This window comes from Podarcis cretensis (genome assembly GCF_951804945.1).
Source record: "Podarcis cretensis genome assembly, chromosome: 6".
Lineage (NCBI taxonomy): Eukaryota > Metazoa > Chordata > Lepidosauria > Squamata > Lacertidae > Podarcis > Podarcis cretensis.
Window position 1 is genome coordinate 93064970 of NC_137175.1, and position 17289 is coordinate 93082258.

Sequence of the window (17289 nt, forward strand, 5' to 3'; positions counted from 1 at the left end):
CGACCTCCTCTCACCTCCCTTTTTGTATTCCACTTCTATTAATTGTTTCAGCAATTCCTTTCCATCTTTCTCTATTTTCTGTCATATAAATATCTTAACTTATTTTTACCCTTATTTTCCATTAATACTATAATGCTTATTTATGCTTAACTCCTTATAACATTTCTACTAAAGCCATAAGATTTCATTCCAACATTTTTCTAACACTCAGTAATTTTACAATATTTCTATTTCTGAAAATAAACTTTAAACTTTTTCCAATCTTCTTCCACCATCTCTTCTCCCTGGTCTCGGATACTGCCAGTCATTCGTCAATTCCAAATAGTCCATCAACCTGGTGATCTTCTGTCTGAAGCTCTTAACTCTTTTCCAAGTCCCTTCTGCAGGTCTTCTTCATATTTATACATGCACTTTACTTTGTCTTCTACTGATCTTGTTCTTATTTTCCTTCCTTTGATACTGAAGAGCAGATCTCGGGGAAGCTCCAACCTAGCAATGCTTTTATTCCTTCTCGACAGGTCAACCAAATCTCCATGGTTAAATCTAAAATTCATAAGGTATTTCAGGACATGTTTCAAAATTCCTCCAAATCCAAAGGCCCCCACAGCTCCAATCTCCTCACGACCCAAGTCCAAATCCCAAAGGTCAGTAAATCCCTGCATGAAGGGATCTAGCCAACTTTCCTTCTCCAGTCCAGGCAGGGCTCCGATCCTCAAAATCTGACTTTTTCTAAATTCAATCATAAAAGGCCTCAACTTATAGTCCTCAATTTGCGTCTGTAAGGCTGGGGCTCCCACTTGTATTACTTTAGGTTCAACAACAGCAACTTTCTCCTTCGCCTTCTCGACAATTTGCCCTGTCAAAGTAGATTCCTGTATCAGATCCTGAATAATTTCTGTATTGATGTTCACTTTTTGTCCCAGATTAGTCACTTTTTATCCCAAGTTATCAATTTTAGTAGTCATGACATCTGTCTTCTTGTGGAGTTGTTCCAACGAGTGACTTATCTTGCATAATGCAATCACTAAAGCTTCTTCTGTCGACATTCTCAAATAGTCCAAGGTCAATCCCTGATTCTCACTGTCTCTTATCTTGCAGCTGGTTCCCCCAGCTCAGCTCTTATAACAGTTTCAAAGGCTCCCTCTAGAGGGAAACAGTTTCTCTTTGTGTCAACCCTTTTAAGCACAGGTCAAACAGGAGATATAGTTTCAATTTTCCGTTACTTTTCCTCCTTTTTAAACGCAGAAGAGGACAATGGAAACAATATATTTCTCTTATTTAGCTAACTGTCAAGATACGTTCTATTCACAGCCAATGAACTTCAAAACATCAATCTTACTGGCAGCCCCTTTCCAGGTTCGGAGCAGTGGTGATTTAATTTTCAACACTCTCTCCTGCAGGCTTGCATGATCCAAAATTTTCCCCCTCTTCTCCTGCTTCCAAGGGGGGTTTAATAGTTTTAATCGATGGAAGTTTAATCGTTTGTGGAAGACTTTCCAAGACCTTAGCTTGCAGCGTCTTTGCTTCAATCTATTTACAAAAGGGGAAGTCGGACTTCCTGTTTAAAACCTTCCCGTTTCGGTGCCAAATTAAGACATTTATAGATCCAATTTTCCGCTCTACTCACAGGTAGTTGTTTAAAATCAAATTGTCCACAGGAAAAAGTCAGCGCTCTCCAGCAACAGCAATGCAGCTTCACTCCGTGAAAGAAGCAATCAATTCGAAGCACCACGCCGCTCACCCCACGTCGCTTCGGATCCCCAAAACCGGGTCTCCCCGCGAGTAGGGGAGGCACAAAAGGTGCCAGCCGAATCCCAGGTTCACAGGCTTCTCCCACCTGTGATTTTTAGTGGGTCTCCGCCTTCGCCGTGGCGGCCAGACCCTGTTTCCATGGAGTAAATTCCTCCTGATCAGAGGAATTCCGCCATTGCCAGAGGCGCTAACCCGGAAGTCCTCCTTGAAATATTTCAGAGTACTGTGATCAGCGTAAGGAAGTGCCCCGACTTCTCTGCCACCGGCCAGTGGGATGTTGTCACGGAGACTGATGGGAAACAGAAATCCGCCATCTTTGATGCTGTCATGGTTTGCATTGGTTATCTTGCTCATCCCTCAGTGCCACTCAAGTCTTTCCCTGGTAATGTATAGCTGATCTGGAGTTTCTTTCTGTTTAGTGCTTGCTTTAAAAAGCTCTTGCATGAGTTCAGGAAGAAAAGCAACACATGCAGAAGCAAAGTTCATATTGTTTCCATGTATCCAAGGTTCCAAGGATGTGTTCGTCTTCCTAAAAGAGATATTTTGAAGTATAAATACAAGAAAAACTGTGCATGTCCCTCTCGTGACAACAGTTCAAAGTGATTGATTACATTTTAGGATTTTTGAAGCACCATGTACAACAAAAATGATTCCTCGGTGCAGAAAATCAGCATGTTTTTCCCCACGATAGCACGAGGGGACCTTTCCCCCGCAAAAACCTGCTCTTTAAAGTTGAATCAGAGCAGACAGCAATCTCTGGAAACCCTGAATTGCTGTTTGTTCCAATTTAGCTTTAAAGAGCAGATTTTTTGGGGGGGGGGCAGCTCAGAGAGCACTCGGACATGGAGCAGGGCAAAAGGCAAGTGTGGAAAAGCCCATCCAGGGTGTGGCACATCCCTTCTGCCCAAGGGTGGCTCTGCTGTAATAGAAATAATGTATGTTTAGCACCTTGTACACTAGACATGCGGGACGTGGGTGGAGCTGTGGGTTAAACCACAGAGCCTAGGGCTTGCCGATCAGAAGGTTGGCGGTTCAAATCCCCGTGACGGGGTGAGCTCCTGTTGCTCGGTCCCTGCTCCTGCCAACCTAGCAGTTTGAAAGTGAAAGTAGATAAATAGGTACCACTCCGGCGGAAAGGTAAACAGCGTTTCTGTGTGCTGCTCTGGTTCGCCAGAAGCGGCTTAGTCATGCTGGCCACATGACCCGGAAGCTGTACGCCGGCTCCCTCGGCCAATAAAGCGAGATGAGCGGTGCAACCCCAGAGTCGGCCACGACTGGACCTAATGGTCAGGGGTCCCTTTACCTTTACACTAGACAAGCACTGCATAAATCCCAGGTGCGCAGCCTGGGAGTCATTTTGGACTCACAGCTGTCCATGGAGGTGCAGGTCAATTCTGTGTCCAGGGCAGCTGTTTACCAGCTTCATCTAGTACGCAGGCTGAGACCCTACCTGCCCATGGGCTGCCTCGCCAGAGTGGTGCATGCTCTAGTTATCTCTTGCTTGGACTACTGCAATGCACTCTATGTGGGGCTACCTTTGAAGGTGACCCAGAAACTACAACTAATCCAGAATGCGGCAGCTAGACTGGTGACTGGGAGCGCCCGCCGAGACCACATAACACGGGTCTTGAAAGACCTACATTGGCTCCCAGTATGTTTCTAAGCACAATTCAAAGTGTTGGTGCTGGCCTTTAAAGCCCTAAATGGCCTTGGCCCAGTATACCTGAAGGAGCATCTCCACCCCCATCATTCAGCCCAGACACTGAGGTCCAGCTCTGAGGGCCTTTTGGCAGTTACCTCACTTAGGTTACAAGGAACCAGGCAGAGGGCCTTCTTGGTAGTGGCGCCCGCCCTGCAGAATGCCCTCCCAGCAGATGTCAAGGAGATAAGGAACTTCACAACTTTTAGAAGATATGTTTGACGTTTTATGATGTCTTTATATGTGCTGGAAGCTGCCCAGAGTGGCTGAGGCAATCCAGTCGGACAGGCAGGGTATAAATAATTAAATTAAATTAAATTAAATCTGCAGTCATGGGCACATGTACTTGAGAGTAAACTTCAACCATGGGGTTGACTTCTGAACAAACATGCAGGGGACTAAATTATAGGTGCTGTTTCAGTTATTATTTGCTGGGGCATGTCCTGATTTCCACACAGGTCTAGACAAGTTCAAGGGGCAGTATTTCCACAGCCGCTACTACAAAAGCCCAGAGGTCTTCAAGGATAAGACAGTCCTTGTTATTGGCATGGGGAATTCCGGAACCGACATCGCCGTGGAAGCAACTCAGACAGCAAAAAAGGTAGCATCCTCAGACCAGTTGCATGTTTTAAACTGGGCACCTTCACCCACCTTTTAAATACAGAATTGCTGTTCTTATTCAGGTTAGACATTTCTGATGCTAACACTTTCCAGACACTGAAATACTCTTAATTTAGACAATTAAGCTTTGCAACGGGGTTATGTAAGTTTTTATTGCTGTAAGGAAAGCACAGCTTGAAAGCTCATCTGGAGATGTGGTGGCCCCACCTAGTGGGAAAAGTTGGGTATGGCACGGTAAATATTTGTTTCCGTAGTTAGTCCAGAGCATGGGTAAGCAAACTAAGGCCCGAAGGTGACTTGGAAACAACAATTAATGCAGAATGCGGAAGCTAGAATGGTGACTGGGAGTGGCTGCCGAGACCATGTAACACTGGTCCTTAAAGACCTACATTGGCTCCCAGTATATTTTCGAGCACAATTCAAAGTGTTGGTGCTGAACTTTAAAGCACTAAATGGCCTCGGTCCAGTATACCTGAAGGAGCATCTCCACCCCCATCGTTCAGCCTGGACACCAAGGTCCAGTGCAGAGGGTCTTCTGGTGGTTCCCTTACTGCGAGAAGTGAGGTTACAGGGAACCAGGCAGAGGGCCTTTTCGGTAGTGGCGCCCGCCCTGTGGAACGCCCTCCCATCAGATGTCAAGGAAATAAACAACTATCTGGCTTTTAGAAAACATCTAAATGTTCCCTGTATTGGGACATTTTTAATGTTTGATGTTTTATCGTGTTTTTAATATTGTGTTGGGAGCCACCCAGAGTGGCTGGGGAAACCCAGCCAGATGGGCGGGGCATATTATTATTATTATTATTATTATTATTATTATTATTATTATACCAGAAAGGAAGCATTGCTGGTTGGCATTTGCTGGATAGATGCCCGTTTCAGGCTTGGGGCACGAACATCAGTAATTTCCTCTTCTGACATCTCCCTTGCTCTAAGTACCAAACTTCCTTTTTTTAAAAAAAACTGGGTCTGCTCCATAAACTATACAGTGGTGCCTCGCAAGACGAACTTAATCCGTTCCGCGAGTCTCTTCGTCTTGCGGTTTTTTCGTCTTGTGAAGCACGGCTATTAGCGGCTTAGCGGCTTAGCGGCTTTAAGAAAAAGGAAACAAACTTGCAAGAACTCGCAAGACGTTTCGTCTTGCGAAGCAAGCCCGTAGGGAAATTCGTCTTGCGAAGCACCTCAAAAAACGAAAACTCTTTCGTCTAGCGAGTTTTTCATCTTGCGAGGCATTCGTCTTGCGGGGCACCACTGTACCAGGCTGTTTTCTTTCTAGGTGATGCTCAGCACAGAAAGAGGTGCTTGGGTGATAAGTCGTGTCTTTGACAATGGCTACCCCTGGGACATGGTGTTCCTAACCCGTTTTATGAACATTGTTCGAAACATCCTCCCCGGGCGCTTCACAGGATGGCTGATTGAGAACCGAGTGAGCCAGTGGTTTAACCACGCGAACTATGGCTTAATTCCAAAGGACAGGTACGTGGCGTCAACACAGGTTTGAAAGTGGGAAAGAAACAGAAATACAGTATATTCCTCCCCCCAAAACAAAACGTAACCAAAATCATTTTCTAAGAAATCTACGGGACCTCCTCTCCTGGTCTGCCCCGCAGAGGACCTTAAGGTCCATGAATAACCATAGTTTAGAGGTCCTGGGCCCTAAGGAAGTCAGATTATCCTCCACCAGGGCCAGGGCCTTTTCAGTGATGGCTCCGACCTGGTGGAATGCTCTGTCCCATGAGACTAGGACCCTGCAGGATTTAACCTCCTTCTGTCGGGCCTGTAAGACAGAGCTATTCTGCCTGGCCTTTAATTTGAATTCAGCCTGATCTTTTATTTCCCTTCTCTTCCTTCCCCCTCCCCTTTTATGAAGATCACCCGCTCTGAGACCCCACCCCTAATTCTCCCCTGGCCTCCTCGCTGGCCCAAGTAGGATCAATTCAGCCAGCTAGCCCTGGGGATTAATTAATTGATTTTTGAATTTTATTGTTATTCATGTTTTTGTACTGTATTTTATGCTGCTTTTATAACTAAGTGTTTTAAAGTGTTTTAAATTGTTAGCCGCCCTGAGCCCGGTTTTTGAACCGGGAAGGGTGGGGTATAAATAAAAAAATATTATTACTTTATTAGAAGAAGCCCAAATAAAGAGAGGTGGGAAGAAAGGGTGTTGCCAGCATTCATAAAAGTACAGGCAGAGGTGTGGTCCATGAAATGGGCTGTGGCAGGAAGTCTGAGTCCCTCTCCCCACACATCCTTCTCGCTCCGCAAGCCCCATTCAAATGAATGGGATCTGGACTGCATGGATACCCTTCCTGCCCCCATGGGTCTGATTTGCCCCACTTAAAGGGACCAAAAAACCACCTCCAGGGGGCTGCTAGTTTCCTTTCAGAGCAAAGTTACAAGCTGCATAGCTTGACAACATTATTGGTACACTTCCTAGTTGTAGCTGACTAGAATGACCACCTCCCACATCACTGAGGGGGGTGACATTCGCGACTCCCAAGCCTACCCCCACCCATTGGGGGAAGGGGTGGAGCTGTTGGAGATTCCGTACGACCAAGCTGAAATGGCTCTCCCCCATGACGTACTTCAGAATCCATCGAGGCTCTCCTCTGACGGTGATTAAAGACCTAAGCCTTTAATGAGGCTTCAGGCACGTTCCCTCATTACGCAGAGTATCCAAACAGCAGAAGGAGATGGAAATATGTGCTACATTGCTATGTTTATTTCTAACTATGCAGGACAGAAAAAGAATATGCATCTGCTCTCTGTGAGAGTCAGTGCACAGCAAGCACAAAGAATCAGGAAACCAGTAACATCAAGATCCATCTCCCATCTCCCGTGAGACTTCCAACAGTCTGGAATGTAAACAGAGTCTTGTGACTCCACAAACTGCACAGTGGCATAAACAGAAACCTAACCGGAGCTGTGCCGCCTTCCCGGCGGCCTTCCCCCCCGTCTCCCTTCGTTTTGACAGCTCAGGGGAGGCTTGGACGTTGCGGGCGGGTGGAGCGCCATTGGCCCCCACTTCTGGGCTGCTTCCTGGGGGGGGGGTAGCCTCCCCTGAGCTGTCAAAAGGAAGGGAGGAAGGCTGCTGGCAAAGCTGCATGGCTCCCCACCCCCACCCCCCGCCTAGGAAGCAGCCCCCCCCCTGGGCTGCTTGCCCCGCCCCATGGCCCCGCCCTCGGGTGCACAACATGTGCGCCGCTCTGGGTGCCAGAGCAGCTAGCTCCACCTCTGGCCACAAGTTGTGGTGATGGCTTCTAGCTTAGCTGCCACATTCGTGGAGGATGAGCTATTGGCCATGAGAGGTACATGGAACCTCCAGGTTCAAGCGCAATGTAGCTTTGAACAACAGGTGCAGGAGACAACAGGTGATGGGTGTTCGTCCTTATATGATGCCTATGGGCTTCTCAGGAGCATTTGGCTGTTGAAGGCGTTGAAATAAAATGAAGGGCAGAGAAGTAATGGGGGGAGGGGCTACCACTCTTTGCCTCACATTTTGTAAAACCAGCATGGCAACAACCAGTGCTTTTTTCTGGGGGTACTCAAAGGCATGCAGAATCAAAGCACTGGCAACAACACGCTGAACCGCTCTCTTTTGTCTTCAGCTTCCTTATTTGGCAATCTTTCCCATTCTTCCTCCTCCCTGTAGGACGGTGACGAGAGAGCCCATTTTGAATGATGAGCTCCCGTCCTGCATCATCACTGGGAAGCTCTCTGTTAGGCCCGAGGTGAAGGAGTTCAGAGAAAACGCCGTTGTGTTTGTGAACGCTCCTGGGGCAGAAGAAGTGGACGTCGTCGTCTTCGCCACAGGATACAAAGCTTCTTTCCCTTTCATCGACGAGTCGATTGTCAAGGTGGAAAACCAGCAGGCTTCCTTGTACAAATACATCTTCCCCCCTCGGCTGGAGAAACCGACCCTCGCCTTCATTGGCTTCCTCAGGCCATTTGGGGCGGTGATGCCTGTTGTGGAAACTCAAGCGCGCTGGGTCACACGCATCTTTAATGGTAGGAAAGGGGAGATACCAGCACCCTAGGAGGCCAGAGGGTGCTTGGATGTGTGTGGAAATCCTAGGGAAGCTCAACCTGTCATCTGGACCAGGCAGTTACTCTCGGTGCCATGGGTAGGGGGGACCTGTGGCCCTCCAGATGTTGTTGGACTTGCCCTTTCATTGACCCTAAGTAGCATAGCCAGTGGCCAGAGGGGATGAGGATTTTAGGCCAAGAAACCTGGAGGGCACAGGTTTGTGCTGTGCCACCTTAGCTTTTGCCCAGCTCTTTCTAGGCACTGGTTTGGGCTTTAAAGCCCCATATCCAAGCACAGGCATCCCCAACCTTTGGCCCTCCAGATGTTTTGGACTACAACTCCCATGACCCCTAGCTAACAGGACCAGTGGTCAGGGATGAAGAGAATTGTAGTCCAAAACATCTGGAGGGCCAAAGGTTGGGGATGCCTCTCCAAGCACCACCACCACTTCTTCTCCTTCTCCTTCTCCTTCTCCTTCTCCTTCTCCTTCTCCTTCTCCTTCTCCTTCTCCTTCTCCTTCTCCTTCTCCTTCTCCTCCTCCACCTCCTCCTCCTCCTCCTCCTCCTCCTCCTCTTCTTCTTCCTAGCCAATTTCCCCAGGAAAACCTGCTTTTAAACACTCGATCAGAACAAACAAACATCTATTCAGGTTTTCTGCAGATTGCCATTTGCTCCCATTTAGCGGTAAAGAGCGGGTTTTCGCAGGGAAAGCTCTGGGGCGAGAAAACAAAGAGCGCTCAGACACAGACTACTCCTGGAAAGCCCAGAAGAAAGATAAGTGTGGATAAGCCCCACCTTGCAGGCAGATGAATGACCCACCACTCCAGAGGGCTAGAGAGAAGTACTGCAGCTCAGCAGAGCTCAGGGACACCAAAGGCTGTTATTGGTGGTGATGATAGTAATATTACTTTATTGACTGTACTGTCAATAAAGTAAAATTACTTCATTACTGTACAGACTTTAGACCCAGATCTGCTGAGCATCAGCAAGGGGGCTGCATCATGTATCCTTCTCTCTCTCTCTTTGGTTTTTATTAAAGCACATATTATTCCTCAAAATTCACAGAATGCCTCACTCCACTGCAATGAGAGTTCCATAATGTAAGGTAAAGGTAAAGGGACCCCTGACCATTAGGTCCAGTCGGGACCGACTCTGGGGTTGCGGCGCTCATCTCTCTCTATAGGCCAAGGGAGCCGGCATTTGTCCGCAGACAGCTTCCGGGTCATGTGGCCAGCATGACTAAGCCGCTTCTGGTGAAACCAGAGCAGCGCACGGAAACGCCGTTTACCTTCCCGCCGGAGTGGTACCTATTTATCTTCTTGCACGTTGACGTGCTCTCGAACTGCTAGGTTGGCAGGAGCAGGGACCAAGCAACAGGAGCTCACCCCGTCACGGGGATTCAAACCGCCGACCTTCTGATCAGCAAGTCCTAGGCTCTGTGGTTTAACCTACAACGCCACCTGTGTCCCTTCCATAATGTAGATTAGGACAATAATCTTCAACTTGTTTTAGTGCAGCCTCCACCAAGCTGCTGCTCCCTCCTCAGGGGTCAGCAAACTTTTTCAGCAGGGGGCCAGTACACTGTCCCTCAGACCTTATGGGGGGCCGGACTATATTTTGAATGAAAAATGAACGAATTCCTATGCCCCACAAATAACCCAGAGATGCATTTTAAATAAAAGGACACATTCTACTCATGTCAAAACACGCTGATTCCTGGACCATCCGCGGGCCGGATTTAGAAGGCAATTGGGCTGGATCTGGCCTCTGGGACTTAGTTTGCCTACTCATGCTCCAGATGCTTTGTGTAATAAGAGCACTGTTTTGCTAAAAAAAAAAAAAACAACAACCCTACTTTCATAGGGCAATTGAAAGCCACCTTATGTTGGACCAAAGCATTGGTCCATTTAGTTCAGCATCATCAACACCAACCTTCGCCAAGTGGGTGCCCTCCAGTTGCTGGCTGGGGGTTGATGGGAGGTATAGTCCAAAACCTCCGGAGAGCACCCAGTAGGCGAAGGTTGGTGTTGATAATGCTGATCTAAATGGACCAATGGAGATGCTTGGGGGTGAATCTGGAACCCTCTTTGAAGCATTTTGAGGGAAATAGTCTAGTTTTCCTAGCCCAGCTTCGAGGCTAACCAGGATTCTCACCTCATCGGTGGACAATACCACGATTGTCTCTATGTGAAGGGGTCTCTCACACATGCAATGTGTTGTGTTTGAAACCCTGTTTCGTCTCACACCAGGCAGAAATGGATGCTACTAACAATTGGACAGCCTGTACTTCTGCTTGGAAGGCACATGCTCAGTTTTCACCCCCCCCCCTTTTGATGAACCTCAAAAAAAGGTGACTCACTGAAAAATCCTTCCTGTCTTCTAGGCTTGTGTAAGTTGCCTTCAGTGACTGAAATGATGGAGGAAGTCAACGAAAAGAAGAAAAACAAGCTCAACTGGTAAGCTCCTACATATGACCTGACAACGGTGAGCCCAGACACTGAGGTCCAGCTCCGAGGGCCTTCTGGCGGTCCCCTCGCTGCGAGAAGCCAAGTTACAGGGAACCAGGCAGAGGGCCTTCTCAGTAGTGGCACCCGCCCTGTGGAATGCCCTCCCACCAGATGTCAAAGAGAAAAACAACTACCAGACTTTTAGAAGACATCTGAAGGCAGCCCTCTTTAGGGAAGCTTTTAATGTTTAATAGGTTATTGTATTTTAATATTTTGTTGGAAGCCACCCAGAGTGGCTGGAGAAACCCAGCCAGATGGGCGGGGTATAAATAATCATTGGTCAGATAGAGGTGCATGAGGGGTGCCAGCTGATCAGAAAGAAAGCCTGAGATGTTCCTGTGCCTTCAGCTACTGCTTGATCTTTAGAAAACAGGGGGTGGAGATTTTCACATTACAGACGTAAATATGTGAATGTCTGCCCAATGTGCCACAGCTAAAGGCATGTTTGACAAAGCCTGTAACAGACCCAGCTACAGCTGCTGTGAGCTGGAGACTGGTGCTGTGGTCTAAACCACTGAGCCTCTTGGGCTTGCTGATCAGAAGGTTGGAGGTTTGAATCCCCGCGACGGGGTGAGCTCCTGTTGCTCTGTCCCAGCTTCTGCCGACCTAGCAGTTCGAAAGCACACCAGCGTGAGTAGATAAATAGGTACCACTGCAGCGGGAAGGTAAACAGCATTTCTGTGCGCACTAGTTTCCATCATGGTGTTCCGTTGCTCCAGAAGCAGTTTAGTCCTGCTGGCCACATGACCTGGAAAGCTGTCTGTGGACAAACGCCGGCTCCCTCGGCCTGAAAGCGAGATGAGCACCGCAACCCCATAGTCGCCTTTGACTGGGCTTAAACGTCCAGGGGTCCTTTGCCTTTTACCTTACAGCTGCTGTGCAGTTGGGTGGGAGAAAGGCAAAACCAATGAACACACAACAAGCGCAAGGGCTTGTCCACACTTGTGTTATGTTCAGCTTCATACCATTTCACTCCTCCACATTTCCCCTTGTATATTGTTTCGTTTAGGTTTGGCTTGACCTTTGACGAGGTTTTGAAAACAGATTGCCTTGTATACATGGACCAACTTGCTTCCTACATTGGCATAAAACCGAGTGTGCCTGCGCTCCTACTCCAAGATCCAGAACTGGCCCTGAAGATCTTCTTTGGCCCCTGCTCTGCCTACCAATTCCGCCTGAGTGGACCCGGGAAGTGGGACGGAGCCAGAAATGCCATCATGACCCAGTGGGAGCGCACAGTGAAGCCCACAAGAATTCGAGTGGTGGAAGACTCTGGAAGTTTCCTCACATACCTGCTGAAAGTTCTTGCCATCTTTGCCATTTTTGTCGGGATTTTCTTCAGTTTCAATTAGTTCTGCCAGTTCAAAAGCATTATTACCTGTATCTTTCCAGATGCATATGTTCTGCCTACGTGATACTTCACTTTGCAGAAGTAAGAAAAGAAAGAAGGGCCTTTTCTAAAGTACATACTCAAATCTAAATGTGGACAATTTGACATTTTTATACCTGACGGTTAAAAAAAATCAAAATCAAAATGGAAGCACAAATATTTGACAACTGAACATGAAAATGTGCTCTTGTTGGCACACTATTTGCACGCTACTGTGTCCAATGCACAAATAAATCTGCTCTACATGCTTGGCTATTATAAATGAACAGAATTATTATTTTGATATTCATTTACTCTGTACGACATAGTGCTCTTTATCAAATTAATCCATTTAGTCCAGAATCTGGTTTTCAACAGTGCCTCAGATGCCTCTGGAAAACCCACACTCAGGTCACAAAGGATTGCTGCCTTTCCAGCAAATGGTATTTATGCTGTCTCTGTGGTGAAGGTTTTCTTTAGGTATTCTGTTTAATAGTCCCTGGGTGCTTCCAGAGAACCTGTTTATTGAACATTCATTCTGATCTATTCGTAGGGAGATTAGGCATCGTTAGCTATTTAATGAGCATTCATTCTGGTTTATTATTATTATTTTGAAGGAAGCTTAGATGTTGTTACCTCAAAGCAAGTGTCACAGCACACTTTCCAGGGCATTCCCGATCACGTTCCTTAATGCAAAATGTTTGATCTTTTGAGGAAGCAGGTATGTCGTGCAAGACTTCCAAATCAACTTTCACCATGCGACCTGAATTTGCCAGTATGTGATCAAATCCCACCTGAAAATAGTGACAGTCTGGAAGCGCCCATTCACAGGCCTCTCCTCCATGAGTTTGTCTAATCATTTTTTAAAGTCACCTGAAAGAACATCTTAAGAGAGTCAGGTGCATCCATCTTCTTCCACCAAGTTGAGGCTTTTCTGAGATTTGCACCTGAGTCCTCTTTCACCCAAACCAAAAATCATAGCCCTGGTGGATTCATAGCACCAGGGCTTGTCAATTATACAGCTATACCTTTGCGACTTTGCTCTGCAAAAAAATAAAATAATGTATCAACAACTTTGAATGTCATTATAACACAGACTATCGCAGATATTTCAGCTTCAGTTGAAAATGACAGGTACAGAATGAAAAAATAATGGGGCTTATTATATTGCTACATGGAAAAACCAGATGTTAAAACAGATGATTTTATTATATAGTCAAAAGAATCATGCTTGTTTAAATTGTATTGATATTTCTATCAATAAATGACAATGAATATAATTCAAAAGTTTGCTTTCCTTCTTCCTGGCCTCAACTGGATACTTCAGTAATTTCGTGGTGAGGCATCTAATCATAAGCCTGCATTTTTATCAAGCTTATATTTTTTGATCAAGGTTGTATCTTAAAAATGAGTTTAAATTCACAAATGATTCATGCCAGGCAGAAACTAGGCTGGCTAAGATATTGGCAGATGTTCATCCTCTTCGCCAGAGAGGCCCTCTGGTTTATTGCGGTCATAAAAGGCTGAGCAGAGGTCACTGACCTTGCATGTTGCAGAGTACAATTAAGCTACAATTAAGTTGGTAAATAGTAAGAATTATTGTGCCTCCCATTAGAGACTTGAGCCACATTTTCCTAAGGGCAAGAGCTAATGGAAATAGGGAAAGAAAGTGTTTTTAAGTTTTTTCTTACTTTGAAAACGTCTTTGCTTATAAAAAATTATATATATTATGTATTAAAAATATATTGGCTTAAATGTAATTATGCAAAGGAATTAGAAGCTAAGAAATGTTAAATCCTTATGCTAGATTCTTATTTCATATAGTTGGAGGAGATCACAGGGGCTATCAGCCACTAGCCTAGCCCCCCCTTGCCAACCAGGAAAACACCATCAGAGCACTCTAGACAGATGGTTGTCAGGTTTTTGTTTAAAGGAACCTCCAATGAAGGAGATCTTTCATTGATGATGCGTACAAAAGATCTTTGATACCTGTTTAAAATAGAATTAGCCACCATCTGTTTTAGCCATCTGCTCTATTTTAGAATTAAGGGGGCAAAGGTGATTTGGTAATTAAGGTGCCTTGTAGAGGTTAATGGCTACTTGTTTGCCAATTATAAATATAGCTTTTATTTCCCATAAAAGGGCAAAAGGAAATGGGTGTATCTTTTGTGATTGGTTCTAGCAAACAGCCAATAGGAATTTCAACCAGGCTGATTGGACAGAGGCAGCCACAGGAGGAGCAAGGGGGCTGGATTAAGGAAATATAAGTGCTGGCCAGAATGGCAGGAGGCCAGGCCAGAGCTTGGTAACCATATACCACTGTGCCTCATATTTATTTGTCTGACAAATAAATTATTATTTTAATTTCTCTATTGCTGCGTTGAATATTTCATTCCAGCTAAGCGTTAACCACAAGCAGGGTGCTACAGTGGTTTATGTCTCCTTTAGGAACATGCCATTTAGATACAACTAATTGGTTGCATATGTTAAGAAATTTCAGAGAAGGACTTGCTGATTTTATAAATATGTTTAAATTTCACAGCAAAGTGTTTTATTGAATTTCATGGGGGATGTCATACTTTATCCTTAACTCTTGCATAAGCTGTTTTTTTCTTTCAGCAGACTCATGTTTTTTGATAGGCCCATCAAATATATATGAATTGAAATCACCATTAGCCACTGGTATAGCAGTGCCAGTTCTTTTTTCACCAAACTATATTCTGTTATCCTGGAGAGAGAAAATAATATATTAAATCTATCTATCAAAAATGCTAAACATGATTACCATTCCAGGCACCCCACCCCAAATACATAATACTATCGTTTTCCATGTATTTTTTGGAGCTCGATTTTACCCAATACCAGGCTTTCTGATTGCACAGCAAGTGCACATTTAAAAAGTGTGAACTTTATTTGCTTTGCGAATCCAGCTCCCTTTAGTGACAGCTAAGGGAAGAGAAAAATGATCAAATATTAAAGTCAGGCTGCACCGAGGAGATCTGTTGGGCAGGTACAGGTACAGGTTAGAGAAAAAGGAGGAATATTTCTTTTGGGGGCTGAGGGGCAGGACGTAAATGCATTTTGGGGGAATCTCCTGGGGGAAGCAAATGAGTGGGGGTGGGTTCATTGCTTTGGGGGTTTCATGCTTGGAACTCAAACCCAGTCTCAGCAGTACAGTTTGCAGTTTTGGATAAATTACTTTCCTATTAGCTTTGTTTGTTTGCAGATGTTTCAGCAGAAACATGAAAGGTTCAGATCTATGCAGTTTGCTGCTTTGTAAACTGCCCTTTGTGAACTTATCTTCACACAGACCAACAATATATTTTCCAGTAGGGGTCATCTAAGAACTTCTGGGAAGGCCACTTGCAGGAAATGAGGGGCAACAATGTGCAGAGGGAAGCAGGTGGCGCTGTGGGTTAAAGCCTCAGCGCCTAGGGCTTGCCGATCGAAAGGTCGGCGGTTCGAATCCCTGCGGCGGGGTGCGCTCCCGCTGCTCGGTCCCAGCGCCTGCCAACCTAGCAGTTCGAAAGCACCTCCGGGTGCAAGTAGATAAATAGGGACCGCTTACCAGAGGGAAGGTAAACGGCGTTTCCGTGTGCGGCTCTGGCTCGCCAGAGCAGCGATGTCACGCTGGCCACATGACCCGGAAGTGTCTCCGGACAGCGCTGGCCCCTGGCCTCTTAAGTGAGATGGGCGCACAACCCCAGAGTCTGTCAAGACTGGCCCGTACGGGCAGGGGTACCTTTACCTTTTACCTTTAATGTGCAGAGGTCAACTGCTAGGGTTGCATCTTTGGTCAGGCAAAATAAGGCATAGTTCGGGCAAAATATGGGGCAAGTCAGAAGGCAGGGATTACCGTATTTTTTGCTCTATAAGACTCACTTTTTCCCTCCTAAAAAGTAAGGGGAAATGTGTGTGCGTCTTATGGAGCGAATGCAGGCTGCGCAGCTATCCCAGAAGCCAGAACAGCAAGAGGGATCGCTGCTTTCACTGCGCAGCGATCCCTCTTGTTGTTCTGGCTTCTGAAATTCAGAATTTTTTTTCTTCTTGTTTTCCTCCTCCAAAAACTAGGTGTGTCTTATGGTCTGGTGCGTCTTATAGAGCGAAAGATATGGTACTTTACCATTACTTTACCTCAGGCATAGGCCCTCCAGATGTTTTGGGACTACAACTCCCATCATCCTTGACCACTGGTCCTGTTAGCTAGGGATGATGGGAGTTGTAGTCTCAAAACATCTGGAGGGCCGAGTTTGCCTATGCCTGCTTTACCTGGTGCAGAAACGACTTAAAAGCCATCCATTACAATTGTTTCCAGCACTGGTCAAGCTCATAGAGGAGACCTGACGAAATTTATGGATCTAAGATAGCAATGCACATTCATTTCAGTGACACACATCCTTCCCAACTGCTGAATTTCTGCTTGTCAGGAGAATGGCAACTGTGTGCCAAGTCTGAGTAAGCAACGAGGGCATTAGGCGTGCATAGAAGAAGAAGAGGAGGAGTTTGGATTTGATATCCCGCTTTATCACTACCTGAAGGAGTCTCAAAGCGGCTAACAATCTCCTTTTCCCTTCCTCCCCCACAACAAACACTCTGTGAGGTGATTGAGGCTGAGAGACTTCAGAGAAGTGTGACTAGCCCAAGGTCACCCAGCAGCTGCATGTGGAGGAGTGGAGACGCGAACCCGGTTCACCAGATTATGAGTCTACTGCTCTTAACTACTACACCACACTGCTGCTGTATTTATGATACCAGCTGAGATTTTTTGGGGGGTGTGTGTGTGAATTATGGAACTATCCTGGGGAATATTATGAATCCATTCATTCAGAGTGAAAGAGCAACAAGAGATGCTTACTCCACAACGTGACGATTCTGATGCTTAGGAGCATTGAAGTTTAAATGGTCCTGGTGAATTTATTCTAAAGGCTGAGTAAGGAAGCGCTAACACACTTGTGGCATTTCATACCCAAAGGTGGATTGTGTCATGGCTTAATTTGGGCTTTACTTGTGGCAGCAGAACTACTTTTTTCTCATTTTAATTCTGTCTAGGACTTTGAGAGAGAAAGGAGAAAACAGTGGAAGAAAGGGAAGGTGAGAGGATAAAATAAGAGATAATGAACAACAAAGAAGAGTAACTCTGGAAGATGAGAAAAACGGGTATAGATGGGGGGAAAATCAAAAATCTGCTGTAGACCAAGAAAATTTCAAAGACATTTATTTTGTAATGCACATTGCTTTCTATAGCTTAACAAAAATCACAGCTATGTGTGTTGAATTTTCTGTAATTATGTTTAACTGCAATGTACCTACTTGGG

The 17289-nt window shown here is 45.8% G+C and overlaps 1 protein-coding gene and 1 long non-coding RNA gene across 4 annotated transcripts in view; one reads left to right on the forward strand and one right to left on the reverse strand.

Moving 5' to 3' along the window:
* LOC307218735 (flavin-containing monooxygenase 1-like) overlaps window positions 1–13254 on the forward strand; it is a 28193-nt gene extending 14939 nt beyond the window's left edge. For all 3 annotated transcript variants that reach the window (XM_079981520.1, XM_079981518.1, XM_079981519.1), the window contains exons 4-9: window positions 1972–2134; window positions 3910–4052; window positions 5349–5548; window positions 7725–8080; window positions 10482–10554; window positions 11615–13254. In XM_079981520.1, coding sequence (XP_079837646.1) covers window positions 1972–2134; window positions 3910–4052; window positions 5349–5548; window positions 7725–8080; window positions 10482–10554; window positions 11615–11957 — 1278 coding nt within the window. In that variant the 3' untranslated portion in view covers window positions 11958–13254. The remainder of the gene's footprint in view (window positions 1–1971; window positions 2135–3909; window positions 4053–5348; window positions 5549–7724; window positions 8081–10481; window positions 10555–11614) is intronic.
* The window catches only part of LOC307218895, a 158056-nt gene that overhangs the window by 125780 nt on the left and 14987 nt on the right, over window positions 1–17289 (reverse strand). The window lies entirely within an intron of this gene.